The sequence below is a fragment of the Drosophila innubila genome, chromosome X (assembly GCF_004354385.1).
Source record: "Drosophila innubila isolate TH190305 chromosome X, UK_Dinn_1.0, whole genome shotgun sequence".
Classification (NCBI taxonomy): Eukaryota; Metazoa; Arthropoda; class Insecta; order Diptera; family Drosophilidae; genus Drosophila; species Drosophila innubila.
The window spans coordinates 4,872,636-4,897,965 of NC_047626.1; the positions used below are offsets into that span (position 1 = coordinate 4,872,636).

General features: G+C 32.2%; 1 protein-coding gene and 1 long non-coding RNA gene across 2 annotated transcripts; one reads left to right on the forward strand and one right to left on the reverse strand.

The window, feature by feature from the left end:
• Positions 1-2,911: 2,911 nt before the first annotated feature.
• Positions 2,912-4,239, forward strand: LOC117793577. The gene is made up of 2 exons (XR_004618289.1): positions 2,912-2,987; positions 3,945-4,239. It is a non-coding gene; the product is annotated as an uncharacterized LOC117793577 (long non-coding RNA).
• A 2,148-nt stretch (positions 4,240-6,387) lies between these two features.
• Positions 6,388-14,439, reverse strand: LOC117782264 (innexin inx2). Its single transcript, XM_034619318.1, has 2 exons — positions 12,725-14,439; positions 6,388-6,675 (listed from the first exon to the last, which is right to left on the reverse strand). Exon 1 carries the CDS (start codon positions 13,994-13,996, stop codon positions 12,893-12,895), a length of 1,104 nt encoding a protein of 367 aa, XP_034475209.1. The 5' UTR covers positions 13,997-14,439; the 3' UTR covers positions 6,388-6,675; positions 12,725-12,892.
• Positions 14,440-25,330: the final 10,891 nt, after the last annotated feature.

Here is a 25,330-nt window from a genome sequence, read left to right on the forward strand (position 1 = left end):
CAAAAATTTTGACTTGTAAAGTTGCTAGACAAAGGTTCGATTAACTTCAAACGGAATGCTATTTTGTTGATGGTTTCTTCTCCGAACTCTTTCTGCATTCAAAATTGTTTAATTTCGTTAAGATAATTTTTTTTTCTGGAATGGCAGTCTCATATCTCATGAGATAACGCAAGCACCATCTGGTAGGGTGGGTATACATGATGTAACGTTCACAAGCAATTGCATTTATGAGGAAAGTGTGGCAATTGGCATGTCAACCTGATACCGAGTGCGCGTTGCAAGGTAGCTGTGGCAACATCTAAGGCAAGCATCTATCTACAAACACAACGCTTCTCCTGCCCCCTTTTACACACGCACACATCTATTTGAAGTTGTGTCTGGTCAAGCAAAGTAGCATATCAAATTGAATTAAACGCCAGCAATTGTCCAGGCGTGCCCTCAATAAATAAATAAATAAATAAATATTACGCTTAAGCAAGAAAATGCAAAGAATAGCGAAATTCAAGTAAATTACGGAACTCGGAACGCACTTCAATGCGTCGAGCCCCATTTATTACAACAAAAAAAAAGAAAAAAAAATGTATAAAAAAGGTCAACAATAAGTTATAGAATTTGCAATTGGAATGTGAGAAATGCGCCCACAAATTGAGCAATTTATGCATTCGATACGAATATTACAGCACATATATTGAAATATTGCCCATTTATTATGTTAATAATATCAAATAATCGATGCAATATCGATTGTTGTTGAAATTGATATTTATAGAACAGTTTTGCTTGCATATTTGATTGGTTTCGCTTTCGTTTGTGGAGAAACTTTTAGAACATCATTTTCAGGTAGATATGTCTTCAGTTAATTGACTTTGTTAACTTTTTGTTAATATTAATGATAATCGTATTCATAATAATGATCATACTCTCTGCTTTGGCTTCAGTCAGATGCTTTTTTTTCTTAAGAATTTGTCTAGATTGAATACAGATAACAGAATATAATTAAAAGGAATGGAAATCTAGTAAGCATTTTGTACTAGAATTCTATGATTTCATGTTGGATAACAGTAGATACACAGAACAAAATATCCTTCATAAATTCGGCTTTAAAATTTCAGATTTAAGCTTGTTTATATTCAGAGTATATTGTTAAATTAAAACTTTATGCGAATCAAATTATTAAGTAAACCAAAATTTATTTGATTCTTGCTCGACTTGCGTATATCTGTTAGCGTCACTCTGTTATCCGCTGTCTGCTAACGTCTCTCTGTTATGCTCACTCTGTAACGTCACTCTATTATTTTTAGTCCTTTGTTCTACCTTTGTTATCTACTAACAGTAACATTTTCTTCCGTTTAAATTAACATTGGATTTATATTTATACTATGTAAACGTCACATTGTTAATTTTACGCCTCTTTTATCGTTTACTGTTTAGCACAAATGAGCATTAAATATTTAATTCAAGATTAAAAATTCGTCACTCTGTTATCCTCCCTCTTCTAACGTCTTGCTATATCCTCATTCTGTTACCTCAATCTGTTACCTCATTCTGTTACCGTCACTCTTTCTCTGTTATCTTCCTCTGCTATACTTGTCTGTTATCCTCCCATTGCTGTCTACTTACATAGCATTCTCTTCTCTCTCAGTGTCAGACAAACATGTGATTAATAATTATTCCCTGTTAGCGTCACACTGTTATTTCAACTCTACTGTTATACTTGCTTCTTTTTCAATAACATATGTTTACAACGAACCACAATTCCCAACTAAAACTTTACATTATTTTGGGGGGAGCGGCAAAAAAAATTTATTAACTCATACAAAGCTATAGACTTGTTTACATACATACTGGGATGGTATTACGTAATTGCACTTGACCAAAGCTCCAATCTGTGGCATTTCATAAGCTGTTCGTGCTATAACCATGGCATACTTCCAGCGTAAATCAGCGACAACTGAGAACCGAGAACCGAGAACCGAGAAATGGGAATAGGCAACCAAAAACTGGCAACTGAGAACTTCAGAATAAACAACAACAAATAAATACGGAAAAATCAAAAAAGAGTGGCACGGCACGAGTTGCCCGGCGACGACTAACACTGCCTGTATCGCAGTTTTGCAATCGGATATCGCATTAAATAACGATTGAAGACCAAGACACCCCTCATCACTGATGTATTGCGGAGATGATGCTTTATTTTTAGACAGTCCCTTGCAGAGGGTATTTTAATTTTGTTACAAAACCTGTATCTCATTAAAGGAGTAATAATAATAAGTATATATTTTTGTACAGTACACTGATAAAAAAAATAAAATCAAGATTTTGCTTTCAGAACTAAGATTTTTGGTCTATAAAATGAGTTGAGTTAAAGACCATTTTAAACAAGACCAAGTTCTTATTTTAAGAATAAATGTTCTTAAAATTAAAATCAAAAATAAATAAAAAAAATTATTTTTATATTTATAATTTTTTTATTTTTAAATATTTTTATTTGATGCGAAATAGTACCTATTTATACATTCCTAACAATATTCTTATTTTAAGAACAAAATATTTAAGATGAATGTTCTTGATCTTAGAAGTTGGTCTTTTTTTTCAGTGTACTTGTCAAAGTCGGTCGGATAGGACTACTATATCAAATAGCTGTCACAGAAAAGATTTTTCGAAAACTCAGCTGTAGTATAGAAATTTATTTATTTTTCGAGTTATTTCAACCAATCTCACATAATATGCGTTTAGCGTGGTATTATACATTCTCCAAAAATTTCGCTAGAATAATCGAACTATAATATCATAAAGTAGTCATAGAAGCGATCTGTCAAAAATTAACCTTCAGTTTGATAAATGTATTTGTTTTTCGAGTTATCTGAGTCAATAACACAGAATATGCATTTAAAGTTGTCTTGTACATCCACGAAAAAATTTGACTGAAATCGGACTACTAAATCATATAGCTATCATAGGAACGATTGTTTGAATATCAACCTATAGTAAGTATAACTTTTTTATTTTTCAAGCTATTTCAGTCAATCTCGCAGAATATGCATTTAGTGTTGACTAAAACATGCTGAAAAAATTTCAACACAATCGGACTATAATATCATATAGCTGCTATAGGAATAATCGGTCAAAAATCAGCTTTCAATATTAGAAATTTATGTGTTTTTCGAGTTAACTTAATCAAGGCTGCAAACTGGTTCTAAACCGAACCTCGTAGAACCGGTTCGGTTCGGGTTCTTAAGCAGCCTGAACAGAATCATCAACTAAACCTTTCAATTCATTTAATTTGCGAGCCCGAACGTAAACCGAACCGCTTTCTAAAATAAAAGGTTCGGTTCGAAAAAAAATATAATTACATAAATTTTATGGTTTTCTTATGTTACGCAATTATTTGATAATCTTATAATTAAAATAAGTCATATTTAAATCTTCAAATAAATTTAAATCATCATCAAAATTTAATTTCTTTTCAAATAAAAATTAATTAGTTCAAAATGTAGAGAAAAATGTATAGCAATACAAATATTTTTTGTATGAAATTGAACTGAGGTTCGAACCCAAGCTGAACCGATGTCCTGCTCTATAGTTTGAACCGCCGAACCGAACCTTTAACAAAATTTTTGAGGTTTTGCAGCCTTGACCTTAATCAATGTCACAGATTATGCATTTAGTGTTGATTTATAAATTCATAAAAAATATTTGACTAAAAACGAACTTTTGTATCAAATAGCTGTCAAAGGAACGATCGGTCAGAAATTTAAATATATTTTGAAAATGTTTGCTGTAACTTAAAACTCAACCAAACTTATAGATTTTTGTATTGTTTTACATCCTGAAAAAGCTGTCTTGGCAACAATCAGACGAAAATTAAAAACAGTGCTCTGCAAGGGTATCAAAATGACGGTGTGCTGAAAATCATATTTAATTCTTTTCTTGTTTTTGGTCAGACTCCCCTCTGATTCATGTGCAGAGCGCATCAAGTTACCCTGGTTTCCATCTAGACGAAACATTGAGTCAGCCAAAACGAAGCTTGACACGTGTTGCAAATGCCGGGCGAGTGCATATTCTCACTTCAGTGGCAACTGCTGAGGCTCCAAGTCACAGTGGACACAAGCTACAATGAACCTATGTACAAACAAAACATGCCTAGCTTGGGCAAATATTGAAATTGATAAGAACTGTGTAGAGTAAGAGAAAGTTAAAAAATGTATGCTACAGTAAACACTCATAAATTCATGTTTATCCACCTAATGTTGTCTAATTGTGCAGACAAAGATATGCAAGTTAATGCATGTTCCCTACAGTAGAAACTCCGTAGAGTGCATTTTTTTTTTTCTGTAAACAAATATATATAATACCGACAAACATTGAGAACGAGTAAACAAGTTTGCTAGAGATCTATGCTACAGTAAACACTGCTTACAGTGAATACTTGGTCTTTAATACATATAAATTCCATCATATAGACACCATTAAAACACTGTACCAAATTTTATTTGTTAACCTTAAATTACTTGATTTTAACTAATGCACTTTAAACAGTCTTCACTGTATGTAGAACGCATTCTAATGCATTTGTTTGATTGTTTAGAATGCTAAGGTCAAAGCAACCTTTGAAGTTTACTCAGTGGAGGTATTGTTTGTTTTGAGATTTATGACTTTTTACATAATTTTAATACCCTAACAATGGGCAGTGTTGTAAGCCTTAAAACTTTTCTTTAAATATATTTCATTCATTTTTTAAATGAATTGTTTCCAGTTTGGATTTATGTTGAGACTTTATGTAAGCTGAAAATTCTATAAATATTTTTTTAAAAATGATTTTAAATTATGTAGATACAAATTATTGTTGTTCAAGAATTTTAAAGGAATAATATTTTGATTTGAGAATGATTTTAAATTATGTACATAGATACAAATTATTGCTGTCCAAGAATTTTTAAGGAATATTTTGATAGGAGAATTGTCTTCCAAAAATATGAAACTATTTTATTCATCATATTCAACTTTAATTTTTAATTTTCGTAATTTTCCGATTTCTTGTTTCTAGACCTAACATTTTAGGGTATTCAAAATTCGGCATCTGCAAGCATTATTTTTTCTCTGCTACGCTTTATGACTCTTAGTTTGAGTTCATTCCAGAGTTCACTTTTAGTTTTGGGTTCGCTTGTTGTTTGCGCATGTGCAACCGAGGGAAATAAAAATAGAGAGAAACAATTCCCAAGAAAGATAGGAAGAAGAATAAGGGGAAGAGATAAGATAACCAAAAGAAAACGCAATTAGATTTATGATTTTCTTGTTTGTTTCTGTTGTCTTTTTTCGTAATATTGTGGTTCTTTATTCAAAAATCGTTTTTTAAAAATATTATGGATTTTAAAATCTTAAGATCTTAGCAATCGGTAAATCGGTAAATCGATAAATCGATTAAAAAATATATATATTTATATATACTTAGATCAAGCTGGCTTGTAAATATGCGCACTTACATACACTTTCAAATATATAGAAAGTTATATATATATATTTTTATTCATTTTCAAAATCGATTTAAGCATTTTATTTTTTAATGTCTTTTTTATTTTTAGATATTGCTTTTGAGTCTTTCATTTTGTATAGCTAAAAGTTATTATTTGTACAAAAAATACATATTTTTGCACAGTTAAAATTTATAAATATTTTTATTATTATTATTAAAATATTTCAAGTAGTTTTTGTTTATTTAAAAAAAAAATTGCGCTAAACTAAAATGCCTAAGAACTAAACAAATAAATGCTAAAAAAATATGACAAAATTGAAAAGTACAAAAAAAAATGAACTAAATTGCTGGCGAAAATTGTAAAATTACAAAAATTGTTTACAATATTTAATTAATTAATTATGCTTGTATAATTGAAATAAAGTAAAATATTTAAATTGTATTGTTATTGTTATTGTTGCTGTTGTTGTGTTTGTTTTTGTTTGTTTTGTTTTAATATATTTTTTGTTAAATTTTTTAATTATTTAATTTGTTTATAAATGTGGTTTATAAACTGCTTAATCAATGATCACAACTCTTAAATAAATATTAATCGCATGTGGCATTTGCATTATAAATATATATAGTATATAAATGTATCTAGATACAATTGTATGTGTATCTGCAGCTGCATCTTCTGTTTATGTATATATATATATAGTATATGTTTGTATGCTTTATAAAAAAATATTTATCATATTCTTATTGTTGTCTTTTAACTGTTGTTGTTGTTGTTGTCTTTTATCAAATTCTTATTGTTGTCTCTTAACGCTTTTATTTAAAATGTTGTCTCTTATTGTTTGTTTTAGTTCCTGTTTCCCATTTTTGCAGCCTGTTTTATGATTGTCGTTGGCGATTTTTTTGTTATCGTTTCATTTCTTTTCTTTTCTTGACAGCTGCCAGTCCAGGGCCTGGTGGGGTGTATGTATTTATGTGTGTATAGGTGTGTGTGTGGCTAGTATTGTTGTAGTTGCATTTCGAAAATGTTTTCAAGTGTTTTGCAATCAGTCAAAACACAGAAAACAGAAGCGTTTACCATGGAATTCGTTGATATGTGTGTTCAATTAGCTCGTCATTAGCTCAAAAGGCCACGCCCCCCTCGATCTTTCCATCCTACATTCTACTTCTACTCATTTCCCGTCTTCCATTACGGCTGCGTGCAACTGCAAAGAGAGAAAAATGTATCAAATATATTATTAAAAGATCTTCAATTGAGCTTATTAAGCAAACGATTCATGAATTTCTGTTTAAGCACATGACACATTCACATTTTATGATTAATTCAACAAAAATGATTAAGAAACTCAAAGCTTAGATATCGTAAATATGTAGTTATTTGTTTTTAAGCAGTTTAAAAGTTTAAAAATTCAAATTTAATTATGATTAATGCAATTTAAAAAATAAAATTTAAATTAATTATAAACTGCTTTGTCGTTGTATAATTCCTATGACAGCTTTATGTTATAGTCAACCAAATTGCTTAAAAATTAATAAAATTATTTTTAAGAATTTTAAAATATTTTTTTAAAGAAGTTTGATACATAAATAAAACGCTTATAATTTGTATTCTTTTATAAAATGTAAATTATAAATGCATATATTATTTATATATAATTTTTGTAACACTTTAAGTGTTGTAAATTTATTTAATTTATCTTCATTTTGCTGTCTCAACCCACGTGGCGTATGCTTTATATTACGTATACGTAATTTGCTTTCTTTGGCTGCCGTTTCAATTTCTATCTCAATTTTTGTTAGATTTCGCGCTAAACTTTGACACAATTAATAATGGCAATTAACTTGGCTATGTTTTCGTTGTTCTTGTTGTGGTTGTTGTTGTTGCTGTTGTCTTTGGCTAATTGAAAGTAATTAATGCAATTAAAAAAATGCTATAAAAATGAGCAAATACGACAATCGTCTTCTGCTGTTGATTGTCGGCACATAACTACACATTGTGCGTGCCTATTTCACAACAACAACAACAAGTACTACTACAACAACAACAACAACAATAACTATATAGATATTAACAACAACATTAACCAATCGAATGCTTTTCATTAACGTTTTCATTTTCGTTTTTCGCGTGTAGCAACGCTTTTTGAAGGCTGACTTTTCTCATTCATGGAACGAGTACTCACACTTATACTCACACTTATACTCACATTCACACCCACACTCACATTCATATTCATCAACGTATTTGCACATTTCTCACATTCAGTTTTGTTCATCTGCTGCTGATCTATGGGACAGTTTTGTGTACTAAACACGACACGAAGGCAGAAACGAGGGCAGTTTCATTCATTGATACCTCAAATTGGCGGTCACAGTTCGAGTGTGCTTGCATGTGTGTGTGTGTGTATGTGTGTGTGGGTGTGTGTGTGTCTAGATCTGTGTGTAAAGTTTGATTATAGCGAGGTTGATCTCTGCGAAACAAACAAATTGTCTGTTCTGTTTAAGCTATACCCTTTAAAAAGTGACTCACGGTGTCGCAAAGACTACCAAAAATAGTAAATTAACATTAAATATATTTTATAAACAACTTGCTGTATCTTTATGCTATAAGAAATTTACTATTTAGCTTCTATCATAACAAAATATAAACATTCTATGGTTTTTTCTTAAGATTTTTTAAAATTTATATTTAAAATATGAACGCTGTTTATATCGCTAAGGCTCTCAGTTTAAGCCTAATTAAATATAAAGATGTCAACTCAAAATTCTGAAAATTTCAGCAAGATTGCATGATAAATAAAAAAGTTATGATGGCTTACATGAGTTTATACACTGATAAAAAAAATGTTCTAAAATCAAGATTTTGGTCTCAGAACTAAGACTTTTGGTCTAAAAAATGCGTCGAGAACATCAAATTCTTGGATTAAGAGAACACATCTTGATTTTAAGAACATTTTAAATAAGACCAAGTTCTTATTTTAAGAATAAATGTTCTTAAAATTAAAATCAAAAATTAAATAAATGAAAACTTTTTTTATATTTATATTTTTTTTATTTTTTAATTTTGATTTATTTATATTTTATTCTGCTTTAGTAATTTTATAAATGGTATTTTAATTTGTTACGAGTGGGATTCGAACCGCCGCCTACTGCTTCACAACTTAAGCGGCCTCTCTAACCAGAGCGCCACGGTGCCATCATTTGCTTGATACGAAATAGTACCTATTTATACTTTCCTAACAATTTAAGATTTTTATTCTTATATTAAGATTTTAAGATATTTTATATTAATAATCTTAGTTTTAGTAATTTGGTCTTAAAATAATCTTATTTTAAGAACAAAATATTTAAGATGAATGTTCTTGATTTTAGAAGTTGGCCTTTTTTTCAGTGTATGAGCCAATTACAAAATACTTAATTTAAGCACGATTTTTCACAGCTATATTTTCATAGGCTCCTTTAACTTTATTAGTTTTGAGTGCTTGCCATTTTATGCGCATATAATCTTAATTTTATAATAATATCCTGTATACATACTTTAAAAATACATGCTAAAATCAAGAATTTATTTGATTTTAAAATGTTTTTTTGTTCTGTGTAAGAGCAAGAATAGCACACAGATGAGGTTAAAAATTATGTTTTACAGGGTATTTGCTAGTCAAATATGTTAAACTTGTGTCTTTCTCTTACTTTAATTGCAAATTAAGTACACAGCTGCAATTGTGTGTGTGTGTGTGTGCGACAAGTGCAATTTGATCGTGTGATCTGAAATGAATGTGTGTTAATAACAACACTTTATCACTTGTTGCCACATGCGGCATCAAAAAGGAAAAGCCCATCAGCATCTTTTTCGTAGTGTCTTATCAAAGTCTATTTAGAGTGTTGTTACACAGCAGAGGCGGGGAAGGCATATAACATGAGGAAGAAGAGTTCAAAGAAAGAAGGGAGAAGCGAGGTCTTGATAAGATAAGAAACTGGCACGTCAAGAAACCCGACGGACGGAGGACGGGCAACAACATGTTGCCTAACTTCTAATTGGCATTGTATGTACGCACAGCAACAACCACAAGCAAAAGGAAGAGAGCAAGAGAGAGAGACAGAGGGAGAGGAAGGAAAAGACCGAGACGTAGACATGTTAAATATGCTGACACTTGAGCAAGTTTCTACAGCTGATAAGCAATCAAATGAAAATAAAAAAAATACAAATTTCGGACATGAAAATTAACATTTAAGTAGAAGTCGACTGCAGCTACCCTGTAATTTGATGTATTCAATTAATTTAAGATACTATAAAAGCTTTAAAGTACTAATAGCTGTCTAACCATTGCTTAGTTTCTATTTACAGGGTATTAAATCAAAAATATTTTCATTTTTAGAGCTGTTTTTCGTTTTATTCATATGTATGCACAATTTTAATTTTACAGGGTATAAAGAAAACTAAGTACAAACATGTTTTGTCTGCTCTTTATGATCGAAAATGCTACTTACATATTTTATACTACTACTTTACACTTGCAAAATAATGTTTATAGCTTACAGTAGATAAAACAGACTCTAAATGTTTGTAAAAATGCTATTAAAAAGAATTTTATAACTTTTTTATAGGCTGTATTGAATATGTTGTTTTTTTTTTTACTAACTTTTAGGCATACATTATTTTGTTTACAGGGCATTAAAAACTGATCTTTATATCTTTTGGAATTGTAAACACAGTTTATGCGCTTGAAATAGCCTAATTTATATTGTTACATGCTCATTTTAAAGTTATTTGCTAGCAAATACCCTGTAATATTTGTATGTTTCACAGTAAGCAGCATAGTTTTTAATTTTAATGATTGTTTTAGGTGCGAAGAACTCTAAACTACAGTGGCTCACAGCCAATTCGACCCACTACTCTTACATACTTCACATTTTCAATGAATTTATCTTTTAATAGAAATGAGGTTTAAACAAAATTTAAATTAAAATAATTTTAAGATTAAAAAATTATTAGTCAAACTTAATCAAAGTATTTCATTTAATTTATAATACATGTATATTGTATCTTAATTAAGCTTTGAAAACAAAACAGAACTTAAAACGCAGTGGGTCAAATAAGCTGTGAGCCACTGTCTATCTTTCGAAATATGAAATCTATGTACATAAAACTCTTTGTCCTGACTCACTCACTGACTGATCACTGTGGAGACCAAACCATAAGACCTAGAAGGCTGAATTTTGCACACAACATAGCTGAGACAATTTAATTCAGCAATAAGAAATGTTTTTTATTTTATTTTTTGCATATATGACTGTATATTGTAATTGAATAATGTATTAAAAACAAAACATAGTGGGTCAAATAAGCTGTGTGCCACTGTAACTCTTTAGAAAATTTCTCTTAATTATGTCGACGATTTCTGCTGGTCACTGAATTTGTCTTGTTGGCAATGCGCCCTCGCAATCTCCCTGAACTTGTGCCGGTCTATGTTGTTGTTGCTGTTGTTGTTGCTGTTGTTGTTGCTATTGTTCTTGTTGTTATTCTTGTTGCTGGTCAAACCAGTTTGCATGCAGATTCAACAGCTTGGGCAACTTCAGCTAACCCAACTACAACTACAACCAGAAAAGAGAAGTCGAAAATAAAACTCTGGAATGTAGCTTGGCGTGCAAGCGAGACAGACATACATATGTATAGAGACAAGCTGAGCTCTTAAAGAGACGACGCGTCGACGTCTGCGCTACGCATGCGCCGCAGTCGCAGTCGCAGTCACACACACACACAGACATAACGTAACAAAGCAAAGTCAACGATTGAAGCTGCTTGCGTTACGCTTAAATGAGCGCGTAAGACCAGCAGTGAGTATGCGTTCTCTCCCTCTCGCTCACTCACTCTTTTGCACTTGCTCTCCGAAAGCTTAAGCTGCTGTGGCGACTGTAAAAAGCGCGTGGTCTCTGTTCCAGAGAGAGAGCAAGAGAGAGAGCGCAACTTTTATATGAAAATTTTCAGAGCATTTATTGTTTGTGTGTGTGTGTGCGCATATTTTTCGTGATTTTTATTAATTATTGTTGTTTATAGTTTGTTGCGCTTGTGCGTTGCAGTTTGCAAGTAAATAAAATTAATTTTTCAATAATTAAAGCATGTATAATTTACATGGCACAGCAAATAATTTGTTGTTAACTTCAATGAGCTGCGTTTTAATAATTCACTTTTAAGCTTAATGTCTTTTGCATGCCAAAACTCTCTCGCTCTCTCACTGACGCTCTCTTTAGAACTCCACAAGTGGTTAGCGTACACTGATAAAAAAAAGTTTTTAATCGCGCATTTTTATGACAACATTTTTAAGTTTGGAAAGCAAAATACTATGATTTGTTGGACTATTCGACTAAAATTTGCGATTTTCTTGAAATAAGCGAAAGCATCTTGATTATTTTTGGGGTTTTTTAAGTTATCTTTTTAAAAATAATATTAATTGTAAATTGCGAGATTTTTAAAATAAGCGAAAATAATTTGATTGTAAGATTGTGATTTTTGTTGTTGTTTTTTTTTAATTATCTTTAAAAAAAAATACAAATTGTAAAGCAATATTATTGATTGTAAGAAACAAATGAATTTTAAGACTATTGGTCTTAAAATTATGATTTTATTATGATAAGAAAGAACCTATAGATTGCGAAATTTGTGTTTTTTTATTAATTATTTTATTATTATTATTATTTTATTTTTATTATTATTATAAGATAAATTGTTAATAGCGGGTTTTGTGTTTTTTTAAGTTATCTTATTAAAATTAAGATAAAATGTAAATTGCGAGATATTTAAAATAAGCAAAAACATGTTGATTAAAAATAATGTGAGTTTTGTTGGATTTCTTTAAAGTTATCTTATTTTCAAATAAAAATAAGTGAAATCATCTTGTTTGTACGATTGTGTTTTGTGTTTTTTTAAGTTATCTTGATGTTGATTAAAAATATTGTGATTTTTGTTGGATTTCTTTAAAGTTGTCTTATTTTAAAATAAGATAAATTTTAAATTACGAAAATATCTTAAAAGCTATAATGTGTATTTTTTCGAGTTTTTTTAAAGTTATCTTATTAACAAAAAATAAAAATTGTAAATCAATAAACTTGCTTTTAAAACCTGTTCTTTTTTTATCAGTGTATGTGTATATTAATGTATGTGGTATGTGCATATGTATGTGTTACTATGTATATGTTGAAGAGCGGAATTGTGGAGTGTGGGGAGAGTGTGTGTGGGGGGAGGGGAATTGAACTTACCGTTGTTGGCACGCTGCCAAGCCTAGAATAAAAGTGTTTCTAGGTGCGACTCCCGACATCTTCCGTTCCATCTCGTTCCCTTCCAGTCTTCCAGTCATCCAACATCCATTCGTCCATACTCCATTCATCCATACTCCATGCCTCCAGTGTCTCAATCTCCAACGTCACTTAGGCCTCAAAGGGTTGCTTATGTGCACTTTGTCCATCGCCGCCCATTTCGCGGGACAGATCCGATATCACCTCCTTGTAGATGAGAGGATCGATATTCTTGCCCAGCTGATAGAGCAGGAACCAATCGCCAATGTTGCATTTGTTGGCCACCGTTTCGACCTCATCGCTTTCGGCCAGACGCGAACGGGCGCGCAACAGCAAATGACGCAACTTGGGGCCAACAACAACGGCAATGCGATAGACCAGTGAAATGCCCGACAATATGCTGAGTATGATGAACCAGAACCAAAGGAACACATAGATCTTCTCATTCACAATATTGAGTGGGAGCACGCAGAGACCATCGAAGGTCTGTACCGAACCAGATGGACCGTATTTGTGGAATGTACATTTGGTGACTTTGGGAAAGACCTTGGCCATGGGATCGATGCGATCGTCGGGTTCCATTTCGGTGAACTTGAGAACATCACTGCCATACGTACTGAATTCGCCATCCAGAAAGAAATCCACAAAATAGATTTGTCCAATGACATTCACAAAATTCAAGGCTTCGCAGACGAAGAAACGAAAGGCATAAAAATTATGACGATTCAGATTGCCGATGAAATAATCGACGAGTATCTTTTTGCGATCGTTTTTACACTCATCATTCACAATGGGACTATTGAGATCCATGACGAGCATTTTGAGGCGTCCACCTTCCCACGATTTCCACAGATAACGCGGCACATAGAACAATATGGCCTGGAAGAATAGCACAAAGCACACCCACTGATAATACTTGTGGTATTTGACTTTATCCTGTCCATCCACATGGGATCCCACGCCCGGTTGTACCACATCCCGTCCTGTCACTCCGGTCAGACGTTCCGGTACGGTAAATGTTGAATATATCCAGCAATATGTATCCATCACACCCAACGGTATTTCATCGACAATACAATCGATCGGATCACCGATATATTGACGGGATGTCACCAATAGCGAGAAGGCGATTAGGATGATAACGGTCGCCTTATAATGCATACGGAATACATTGTTATCGATGCACACCTGATCGATTTTCAATAGCCCCTTAACGGAGCCAAATACATCAAACATTTTGGCACTTTATTTTTTAAACTCTTCTTTTTTTTTTAATTCAAATTTTTTAATGTGAGTTTTTTTTTTTGAAGTGTTTTCTTTTTTTTTTTGTTGGAGTTTATTGCTATTAATTTTCGTAAATTGTTCCACACGTCACTTGTCCAACATAACGCTTGAGTTTCTGCCTCGTTAATGCAGCAGCATCAGCAGCTGGCCAAATATGCAACAACACACACCGAAAAAATGCAGAGAGGTAACAACTCTGGCTTTTGGCTCTTGGCTCTTTTGGCTCTGCCGCCGCAGCTCTTCGTTCTGTACTGATCCGAACTGAACAAATCCCCTCAGTGTTGTATTGAGTCGGCGTGCTCTCAGTGTAACGAAACGAAACGATGTGAATCGAAACACAGACACACACACACACACACTCACTTACTTGCACTCACAACATAAGATGACAAACAAAAAAAAAAAAAGGAGAACAACAACAACTGGCTGCTTAGTGTGTGTTGTTGTTGTTGTTGAACGAAAAAAAAAGAAATGTTACAACAAAAACAACAACTGTGTGTGTAGTTGTTGTTATGTATGGTTCTGTATATATTTAAATGCCCGTCACAGCAGCGCAGACAGCAGCGCACTCTTCGAATAGAAAATTCAAACTGAGCCCAAACTTTGGAGTAACGGGCAAGCAAAAGAGAGAGAGAGAGCGAGAGCACACACACGCCAAATTTGCCAGAGCGCGCTTTGAGTTGTTTTGTGCTGCATAGCTTAAGCGTAGGCAGCAGCAGAGCAAGAGAGAGAGCGCGCGCGTGAGAGCGCAAGTGTTGAGTTGTTTGTGTGTGGCTCAGGTAAACTTACTTTTTTTTTGGGGTGGATCTTGTTGAGTGGGAAACACGCGCACACACACATAAACACAGCAGTCAGGCATACAAATACCGCGCTTTGCCTTTGTGTCTGCAGTCAGACCTGTTTGGATTGTATTGTTGTTGTTGTTGTTATTTCTTATGCTGCGAGAGCGCAAACTGTTGCCCATAAACATGATTTAGTGGACGCAGCAGCCGAGTTCAATCCTCAAGCGAGTTGGCAACACACACACACACACACACACAACACGAATGGGACAAGTGAAGACAACAGCGGGGGTCAAGTGCTATTTGGCTGGTTGAACGATTGTGGGGGAGGGGGGAGGGGGCAGCGGCAGCAGCATGTGACTTAGTGATGCCACATTAAAAGTGTCGCCATTTTATCTTTGGGCCAACTTGCTGTATTTGGACTTGGCTAACACAAACACGCACACACGCATACATACAAACTGATTTAAGCCTGACTTTGCCGTTGCATTTGCGGTTGCATTTTTCTATCTGGCAATGCCGTCAAGTCGTTAACTCACTTTATGATCAGTCTGGCAGCGCGGTGTGCAATTTTTAAGCATAATTTTGAGGTTGGTGTATTTTTTAAATTTTTTATAAACTAAATTAAAATCAGTTTGGCAATGTGCTGTATAAAACTTTGTTAGAAATTAGGTAATATAAACAAAAAATAATAATATTACAATTTTTACTAAGATTCTTAAAAAAATTTGTTATTTTTAAAAAAAATTTTTTTTTAATTCATGAAAAACAATAATATGTAAATATAATAATATGTAATGCAATATAAACAATTTTGATATACATTTTTGTACCACATACTCATTTAAAATTTGAAATAGTTTTTCTTTTTCTTAATACTAATTTTAAAAAAATAATAGTATTACAATTTTCAATAAGATTCTTAAAAAAAAATAGTTATTTTTTATACAAAATTTTTAAAAATTCATAAAAAATATTATAATATAAATAAAAAATAAATATAGTTTTGGCATAGTGTTAAACTAAGTTTCGCTTCAAAAACTTGGTTCCAACGGTTACTTGATCGAACTATCCATAGTTAAGCTAACGAAGCGACTGTTATCCAGCCTTGAAATTAACCAAAAACTTTGTTCATATTTTTAAGGGCTTTAATTGATTCAATCCCAAACTTTAATTCAAGAATTGAATTTAAAAACTCTTAATCAAGCAAAAAAGATAAATTATAAGCATATTACTAAAGGCAGGTGTGCTTGTGCAACAGTCTGGCAACGCTGCAAGCATAAACTGCACCTAAGCTGGCACCCAGTATCAGAAAATGAAGAAGAAGAAGAAGAAGACGCAGAAGAGGCGCAAGAAACTCGTACATGCAATGCCATTGCATACCTCGCCAATGTATCTGTATCTGTATCTGTAAATGTATCTGTAGCTATAGCTTTGTATGTTTGTTGTTGTTGTTGTTGCATATTTATGTAACTCTCGAACAAGCGAAGCGGCAGATGAAGATGAAGACGCAGACGAAGACGTGGATGGCAGACGAAGACGAATACGAAGAGTTCTCGGAACTCGTCAATTGAGTGTGGAATGAAGTTGGATCCCTGAATAATGCACAAAGAAACAAGTTACTGACAGATACACATATACATACACACACACACACACATTGGCTTGTATCTGTTAGCTGCATGTTGTCTTCAGATACAAAAACGTCGAAGAAGACAACAAATTTTGGTTTTATCGCACTGCTTTCACTGCATTTTACTTCAAATGTTTGTCTTCAAATGCTTTATTTACCTGACGCGTCTCTGATAATTTCCAGCAATTACAAAAATTGACAGAAGACTATTTTCTTCTTTCTTTTTGAACCTTACCTGCTGCGGTCTCTACTACCTGTATCTTTTACCTACACAATTTCAAGGCGATAGATACATTTTAAATGCTCAATCAATGGATTTTCCCTTTTGCCCTCATATAAAACTTATAGAACTTGCTCTACAATACAAATACACACACACGCACACACACACACACCTTTTTATGTCATATCGGGACTACCTGTTATACTTGCTCTTCTTCTTCTTCTTGTTCTTGTTCTCATTCTCGTTTTCATTTTCTTTTCTTTAGTTGCGAACCATAGTTAATCTTAGGATTGTTTAGCTTCCCAGTCCCATAAATAACGCTTTGTATATGGCTGAGCACTATCTTAATTATAAATTTAATACTACATATACTACAAAATATATGTATATGCATTATATAGCATGTATGTAGTTAACTCGTGTGTCCAGCAACCTTATCGCTGTCGTAACATCGCACAATCGTTAGAAGTGCCCCCAATACTTTGACGTCTTTCAAGTGCTCCATTTCAAGGCACATACTTTTCATTTTTTTCAGCTTCGTTTTGTTTCGTAACACTTCGTTTTCATAGCGCCCTAGGTACCGCTTCGTAAGGGTCCCCAAGGTATTGCCATATTCCCAATGGATAAATTATATTTCTAGCTCTTAAGATTAAAACCATTGAAAGTAAGTCAAGTTCAAGCCAATCTGATCGAACTTGGCTGCTTTCTACAATAACAGTATGTAGAGCAAATATAAAAAGCTGTAGATTTCTTTATTTTCTTGTTTTAAATAGAAATTAAAGCTCCCTTAATAGATAATAAAAAGAGAATTAGAAAAAGAGAGATTATTGAAATTAATATTGTTATTTATTATTAAAATTATGGAATAAATGAACAGTGATGAAAAAGTAATAATATTCCACTTTTAATGCAGAATCAAATAAGAGACCAAATAATAATAAAATTCACATTCCACAGGGAAATCGGTTAAGATTTGTAGTTTTTGATAAAAGATTCAAGGGGAAGTATGAAAAAATTGCTCAGTAATGTGAACAAATTGATATCTCCATTTTTGATGCAGAACCAATTTAGAGTTGAGTTGTCGACTTTTTATTAAAAACGATTTTTCAGCTCGATTGATCGTCAAACAAATATTCGAGTTAAAGTAGTTAAAAATCGCCACATAAATTGAGTTGTCGATTTTTCAATGTAAATTTACATCACTAAAAGAATTTTAAAGATCTTAAATGATGCTCAATAATTTTCCGCTAAAATATTTGCAACTCTCTATGTCATCGATATATAATCGACATGTTATTGTTCTCAGCATAAGTGTCTATCATCTTATGAATTATAAAATAGCCAACAATTCTTAACCGTTGATTAAAATAATCATAAGCTAAATTTTTACCTAACATAATAAAAAATACTTTTGACCTATTTTCTATTTTTCTATTTTCACTTACCGACGTGTTATCGACATGTTATCGTCTTAAATTGGCTACGCTGACATAAAATATAAATAGATAGATTTCATTCAATGGGCCTACTTCAATTCGCACGGCCATAAAACTATTAGATACATTGCCAAATTTACGAGACCGTCGACCGTTGGCTATAAATAGACAGACAGATTCATATACACAGACTCGCACAGATCATAATTGATCATATCGTTCATCAGATCGCAGTTTGTAGTAGTCGTAATAGGCGTCTATTTTGGCATAAATCAAATCAAATCAAATTAAATCAAATCAACGCCTCGACGACTCAATCGACCAAACAGTTCCAATTTCGCATAAGCCCACAAATTTTCGTTTAAACAAATCGGGGGAAAAAAGTACATGAGATAAGATCCCCGAGCCGCTGCATAAATATTTAAACAAATTGGCCCAAAGATCTCAATCCAGCTGTCGGCCAGTGTTATAAATATTATTCATACAGTATTTTCCACGCTTCAAATACACCCTATTAATTAGGGCAAATGTCTAAAGCGCATTTCCGACTTCATAATGCTGATAAGTTACTTTTGAACTGCAACTGACCTCATTGAACTCGATAACTATTTGTGCTAGAGTTAGGAAATTTGGTATGCAGCTTCTAATATGCTTTACATGGATATTTGACATATTTCAAACAAATTCCCACATGTGGGGGTATTTTTCAGAGAAAAGCAATCATTCGAGTTAAGCTTTTTATGTTAAGTTTTGAATATTAGTTGGAGTTTAGTAGAATAAAATGGTCAACTATCTCCTATATAAGCTTGAGGGGCATATTTTCCTCCAAAAGGGGGAATTTTACAGGTGTAAAGACCTTGACTTAAATTTAAAAAAAGTAAAATAAAATATAAATTGAAGGTTGGTTCTTTATCGTAAACAAGAATAAGTTGCATTCCACAGTTTTATTAAGAGTTACTTACAGGGTATACAGCTAGTCGGATACGCTTTACTAAAGCCAGCCTACTTTGTGTTTACTTGTCGAAGAGATTTTGAGATCGAGATTGCGTTTTCAGCACATGTTAATTTAAGCATGAATCAATCGAGACAGAGTGAGAACGAGAGAAAGAGACAGTGAAGAGTTAAACATTAAGAGAGTATATGGGGGGGGAGTTCTGTAATAATACGATGCTCCATGAATTTTGATTGCTTCGTCATTGCGAATTCACCGAATTTTCATCTGTGTCATGCTAAAATACGTGGGATCTGTCTGTCTGAACTTTGGTTTCTCTTTTGTTTATTACGAGTAGCTGTCAGTTTGAAACTCAGTTATTTCCTCAAAAAGATATAAAGTATATTTGTTTTTTTTTTGCTGCTTATATTTATGTTAGCCTAATCAATTGTTTAGCACTTTTGCTTTTTAATTTGGCTTGGCGCCACATCAAAGCGGCGACTTTTTATCGTTTGCTTTAAGGTTTATCGAAGACCCCATATCGGTTGAATAGAATTGATAAATTTTGATGACGGCACACATATTAAGAGACAATGGGCTACAGAAGAAGTCTTTACAGTTAATGGAACTTGAAAACCATTTAAGAAAAATATTTTTTATATTTTTTTCAACTTAAAAGACTTTAAAAATTCTTGATCTTAGCTTTAAATTCTTTACTTTTCTTTTAAATCAGAAATTGTATTCGAGGAAGCAGTATAGAGTTAAAAGAATGAAAATATAAACAACACTTGTTTAAATGTTAGTCATCATTTAATAATTTGATTAAATTGTGTAATTTTTTTAAGTCATACTATGCTAAACCCTGTAAAGTGATATGAGTAGGGTAGTCTACCCTGTATAAAATGCATGTTAGAGACACTTGCCACGTTCTAAAGCTATGTATGACTCTACAAAAACTAAAGATCAATGTGCACTGTCTGACTAACCTTCTTGAACTCAGAAACTATAAGAGCTACGAACAGAAAACTTGGTAAATAATTTACTGAACTCACTTTTAATAAATATAGATAAAAATCAAATTGAATTATTAACAATTTTTTTCACATACCTAAATATAAAAATGCAATCCCACCTCCCTACATTTAAGTTAAGGAATTAAAATAGGCTCATCTTTTATATTAATAATTTATCCACATATTCTAAAAATTTCAGAAGCATTAGATAATAAACAAAAGAAATAATTGCTAAGGAGTTTGAAAGTGGAAAAGCTCAATTCGAGTACGTGATAAGTATGTGCTAGTCGAGCACACTTGAATTGAAGCATTTTGAAGTTTGTTTGAATCATGTTTGATTTGCTGTTTTGGTTCATTGCGCAAATATTTCAACAAATATCGAAAAGACTTTCACTTTTTTTTTTTTGCTGAGCAGAATTTGTTGCAACTTTTGCAATTTGTGAATACGTTCTCTTCTTCATTGTTGTAGCTAATTGTAATTGTATCTAAAGCTGAGGTGCGACTTTTTTTTATGGTTTTTTAATGTATCTTTTTATAATTTTTTTTTCTGTTTTTTTTTGTTTAGTTGTTTCGTCATTTTGTGCGGGCCTTGCATGATTGGTTCGCATTTTGATTTCTTTTGTGGTTGGCAGTATTCAAATTTCGCCTGTAATTCAATGCGACTGTGAAGCAGACAGAGATAGACATAGGAAGAGAAAGGTAGAGATAGGGACTTAAATTGCGCGTGTTGCAAGTCGTGTATCAATCAATGAACTTTGTCACATTGTAATTGACTTTATACCCAGCGATTGCAACACTGAAATCAGAAACCCACCAGCAAGAGGAAGAGAGTGAGAGAGGGGAACTGCAGACCCCTTCAAAGGTAACAAAAACAAGTGGGCGGTTATAGCCGATCACGCTCGAAAGTAGAATACCCTGCGCCCAGATACTCTGTACTGTGGTTGATTTTCGACCAATTATTCCTAAGAAAGCTATATGTTATATGGAACCGAAGTAAACCAAATTCGGTCAGAATGTACAAAACCAACTTAAATGAATATTTTTACATTTTGGTTAAGATATCTCAAAAAACAAAAAACTTTTTCATTCTAAGACTTAATTTTTGAATGGGCGTCTCTATTGCAGCTATATGATAAAGTGAACCGATTTGAGCCAAATTTAATCAGCATGTATAATATCAGCCCAGATGCATGATCTATCAGATTGGTTAAGATATCTCAACAAACAAAAAACTTTTTCATACAAAAACTTAATTTTCACTGTATCGTTCCTATGGCAGCTATATGATATAGTGGTCAGATCCAAAAATAAAAACAAACTTGATCTGTCTATGGTATTCAGGAGCCTACATACCAAGTTTGAAGTCTCTATCTCTTATGGTTCCTGAGATCGACGCGTTCAAACAGACGGACAGACAGACGAACAGACAGACGGACAGACAGTCAGATGGACATGGCTCAATTCTTGATCCCGATGAAGAATATATATACTTTGGGGGTCTGCCACTCCTCCTTCTGCCTATTGCATACATTATACCCTTTTTGGCACATTTTCAATGGGCTCAGGGTATAAAAATAAATTGAATGGGTCTTATCTAGCGCATTTCGGGGGCAACCAGTCAACCAACTAAAAATGTACAAATTACTAACGCAAAAACCACAAAAGCAACAAAAACAGAAGCCTAAGAATATGGAGAAACCAAATTTAATGCGTAACGGGGTCTCCTATCTATAGCCACGGACATGGACAATCTTATCCGGCACAGACTTTACCTCCGCTTTCTCTCCCTTTTTTTTTTTTGGCCATAAGCTCTTTGTTAATACACTCTACTACAGTTGGAGGGAATAAGAATGTCCGCCTTGACTTATATAAGCGACAGACAAAGCTATAGATACAGTCAGTCAAAGATAAAGATACAGATTAAATTATGCATAGCGAAAGAAGAAGCAGCGACAGAGTGATAAGTCAAACAGTCAGCGACAAAAATATACACAGGTGCAGTTAGACAGATAGTTACAGATATCTATCTTTAAAGTATAAAAGTGATTCAGTTGAATATATATAGAAAATAAGAAGTCGTGACTAGATATAGTTATAGTTACAGATATAGATAGAAAAATAAGATATGAGAGATACAGTTAGAGTTGAATCTGTGGATGGAAGTTATTATAGGGAGAAGTGAAGCAGTAGAGATAAAGATACAGTGTGTTAAATATTCAGATACAAATTGAAGCACATTATACATTCAGAGATACAGCAAGTCAAACAGATATATGGTAAATAACAGAATCAGAATGTGATTTTGTTGAATACACACAGAAACAAAATAAGAAGAAATCAAGATATATCTGTATCAGATACGTCTTAAAGTATTATATAAATAAAACTGTAGCATCTTAGATACAACTAGAGACATTAATTATATTATTACAAGATACAGATACTAATTTAAAATAGTCACATATTGCGGTGAGTTAAAGATGCTTAAAGCAGAGTTAAAATAATACAGATTTAAGAGCATACAAACAAATTAAATATAGAGAAAACATAGATTTTTAAAATGCACCCATAGATGTTATTGTGAATACAGATAAATAGATGCAGAAAATAAAATAAAAATGCCATTAATAATTAAATATATACACAGTAAAATTTACATTTAAATATAATTTTACTATGCTCAAAAAAAATGATTAATACAGATAATTTTGTTTATTTCAAGTATGTATTTAAATGTAGACATAAAAAAATATGTAGACATTTCCAGCTACAGATTGGACTATAATAAAAGTAATAAATTCCAAAATACAAATGCAGAAGAATTCCAACTTGAAATTACGCATAGCAAATAGATTTTTAAGTAAATGAAACAAAGATACAGCTAAAGATACAAATGAGTAGAAACGTAGATAGAGATAAGAAATGAAAGATACAAAGCCATATAAGATAGTAAGTCTTGACTATAATGTAGTGTATTTTGTGACTTATCTGCGTGTCAATCATCTGGCAACACACAATCAAATATTGACTTATCACGATTATTTAAAGATACACATACACAAAAAAAATAAAATAAATTGACGTAGTACATGTATGAGTTGTAAATGTCGCATAATACGAGTACTCAACAAAGTATTCATGATAAGATTCCCCCGAAGACACATAACTCATTTACTGACTGAGAATTCTGTTTTTTTTTTTTTGATATTTTGATACTGCTAATGAGTTCCGCTAAATAGTAGCAGATAGCATTGGTAATACAGGTGCCTAGTACGCTTGCCAAATATGAATCAGTCATGACGCAAAACACCAAATTAAAGATTCATACTAACTAACAATAAGTACTTACTAATCAAAAGTCACGTTCATTTCCAGAATACTCGAAATTACAGTCAAGTTTTAAGCCCAACACTGATCTCTGTCAATATATTCAAGGCGTTTGCAACTTATGTCGATTTCAATTCGATTGAACTGATAATAAAAACCATAACGAGGTCAGAGAGTTCGAGCCATATACTTTTTCTTATTTTTTTTTTTAGCTCAAGTGTTTTGTCCCAGAATAAAAATAAATGTAGCTGACTTTGTAATGTGCAATGTCTGACGATAAGTTAATGGTCGCCAGCTTAGAACTTGAAACATATTTGAAAGACTCCCTTAGAGAAAAGTGTTAAAGATCGAGAACACACTTTTATATTTTAAAAGATATATATCATACTCGCCCCAAATAATCTATTAATCTGCATAGATGAGTCTTTGTTTCAGAGGTTTCTACTAATTCCACTTAGAATATTGTAGTAGTTATTTCAACTAGAATTAAACACAATTTTTTAGAAGAAAATTTTTCCAAAATGAGATCTTAAATCTCCTACGAGTTCTATACTTAAGTTAACAAAAGTTCTTAACAAATTCTCAATTAAACTTTAAAGTTTAACTGCATCTTTTAAGTCTCAGAATAATTTTTTGTTCCACTCGTAATTTTTTCTTAAACTTACAACTTTTTCACTTTAATCCCAGATAGACTGCCCTCTTAAGAATTAGCTCAGAGTTATTCTATTACATTAAGAAATAAGCCCTGAAATCAATCGAGAGGATACAAGTATAAAATATGATTTTAAATGAATAAACAAAAACTTAAATTTTACTTAAATATACGCATGTGTCTAAAAAAAAAGTGACATTTAAATCTTAAAATCGGATAAATTTTCATTAATTTTAAAGCAGTAACCGTAACAGTTATAATTTTTAAAATAAAAATTATGAAATAACAAATATTTGCTGAATTTTATAAAAAAGTTGAAAAATAACAATTTATTGCAATATTTATATTACAAATTTAAAATAATTATTAATATCAATTTTTATTATAAAAATCAAAATAAAAATTATTTGCCAATTTCTGTTATAAAAATTGAAAGATAAAATTGAATGTAAATATCCTTTGAACCAAGTGGCTTGTTTCCCAAACCTACAAATATTTATAATGTTCCTTTAAAGTACCAGAACCGACTGCAATCTTTAGCCTTAGTTGATTTTTCGAAAAAATTGCTGTAATGAGTTCTGTTCAACTGAAACCTAGAAAAAAAAAACTCTTAATGATTTTTTTTACAACACTGATCTGGGTCAAGATTTGTAACATTTATCCAAAGTGCAGTGCCTTATCAAATCATAAACTGATAGCAGCGAGAGACAAATGACATTAAGAGGGTTACACTGTTAAACAAAATAGAAGCTTGCTCAAATTTAAAATATTCGTATAAGATATTATATTTTTTTTTAAATAATATGACAAAAATAATAAAAATATACACAAAAAATACAAAATATTTTTTGTATTAATTTCTTTTAACAACCATCTTAATGTTGTAACTTTTTGTTAACAGTGTAAAGCTTTATCTCTACTGTTCCCACTCTCATTACTTTGCTCTTCACTCACAAAATCAGGACAAAAACTCGTAGAACTCTCTAAAAAATACAAAATGAGCGTAATTTGTAACGTTTTTTTTTTTGCTGATACTCTGAGCACTACCAATAGGGTGCTCTTGGTAGTACTCTTGGTAGTCTCACTGAGAAAATAAAATAATAAACTCAATTAATGTGCTTAACTCTTTTATATTGTTTCTTGTATTCAGTATAATTATCTTATCTTTGTGGCATTTTGGCGCTCACGAGTATTACGCGTTTTTTTGGGTAACAGAGATCGGCAAAAAGGGAAAAGAGGTGGTCTTTGGTATTACTTGATAAGGTTTTCACTCGCTCGATCGTTCGCTC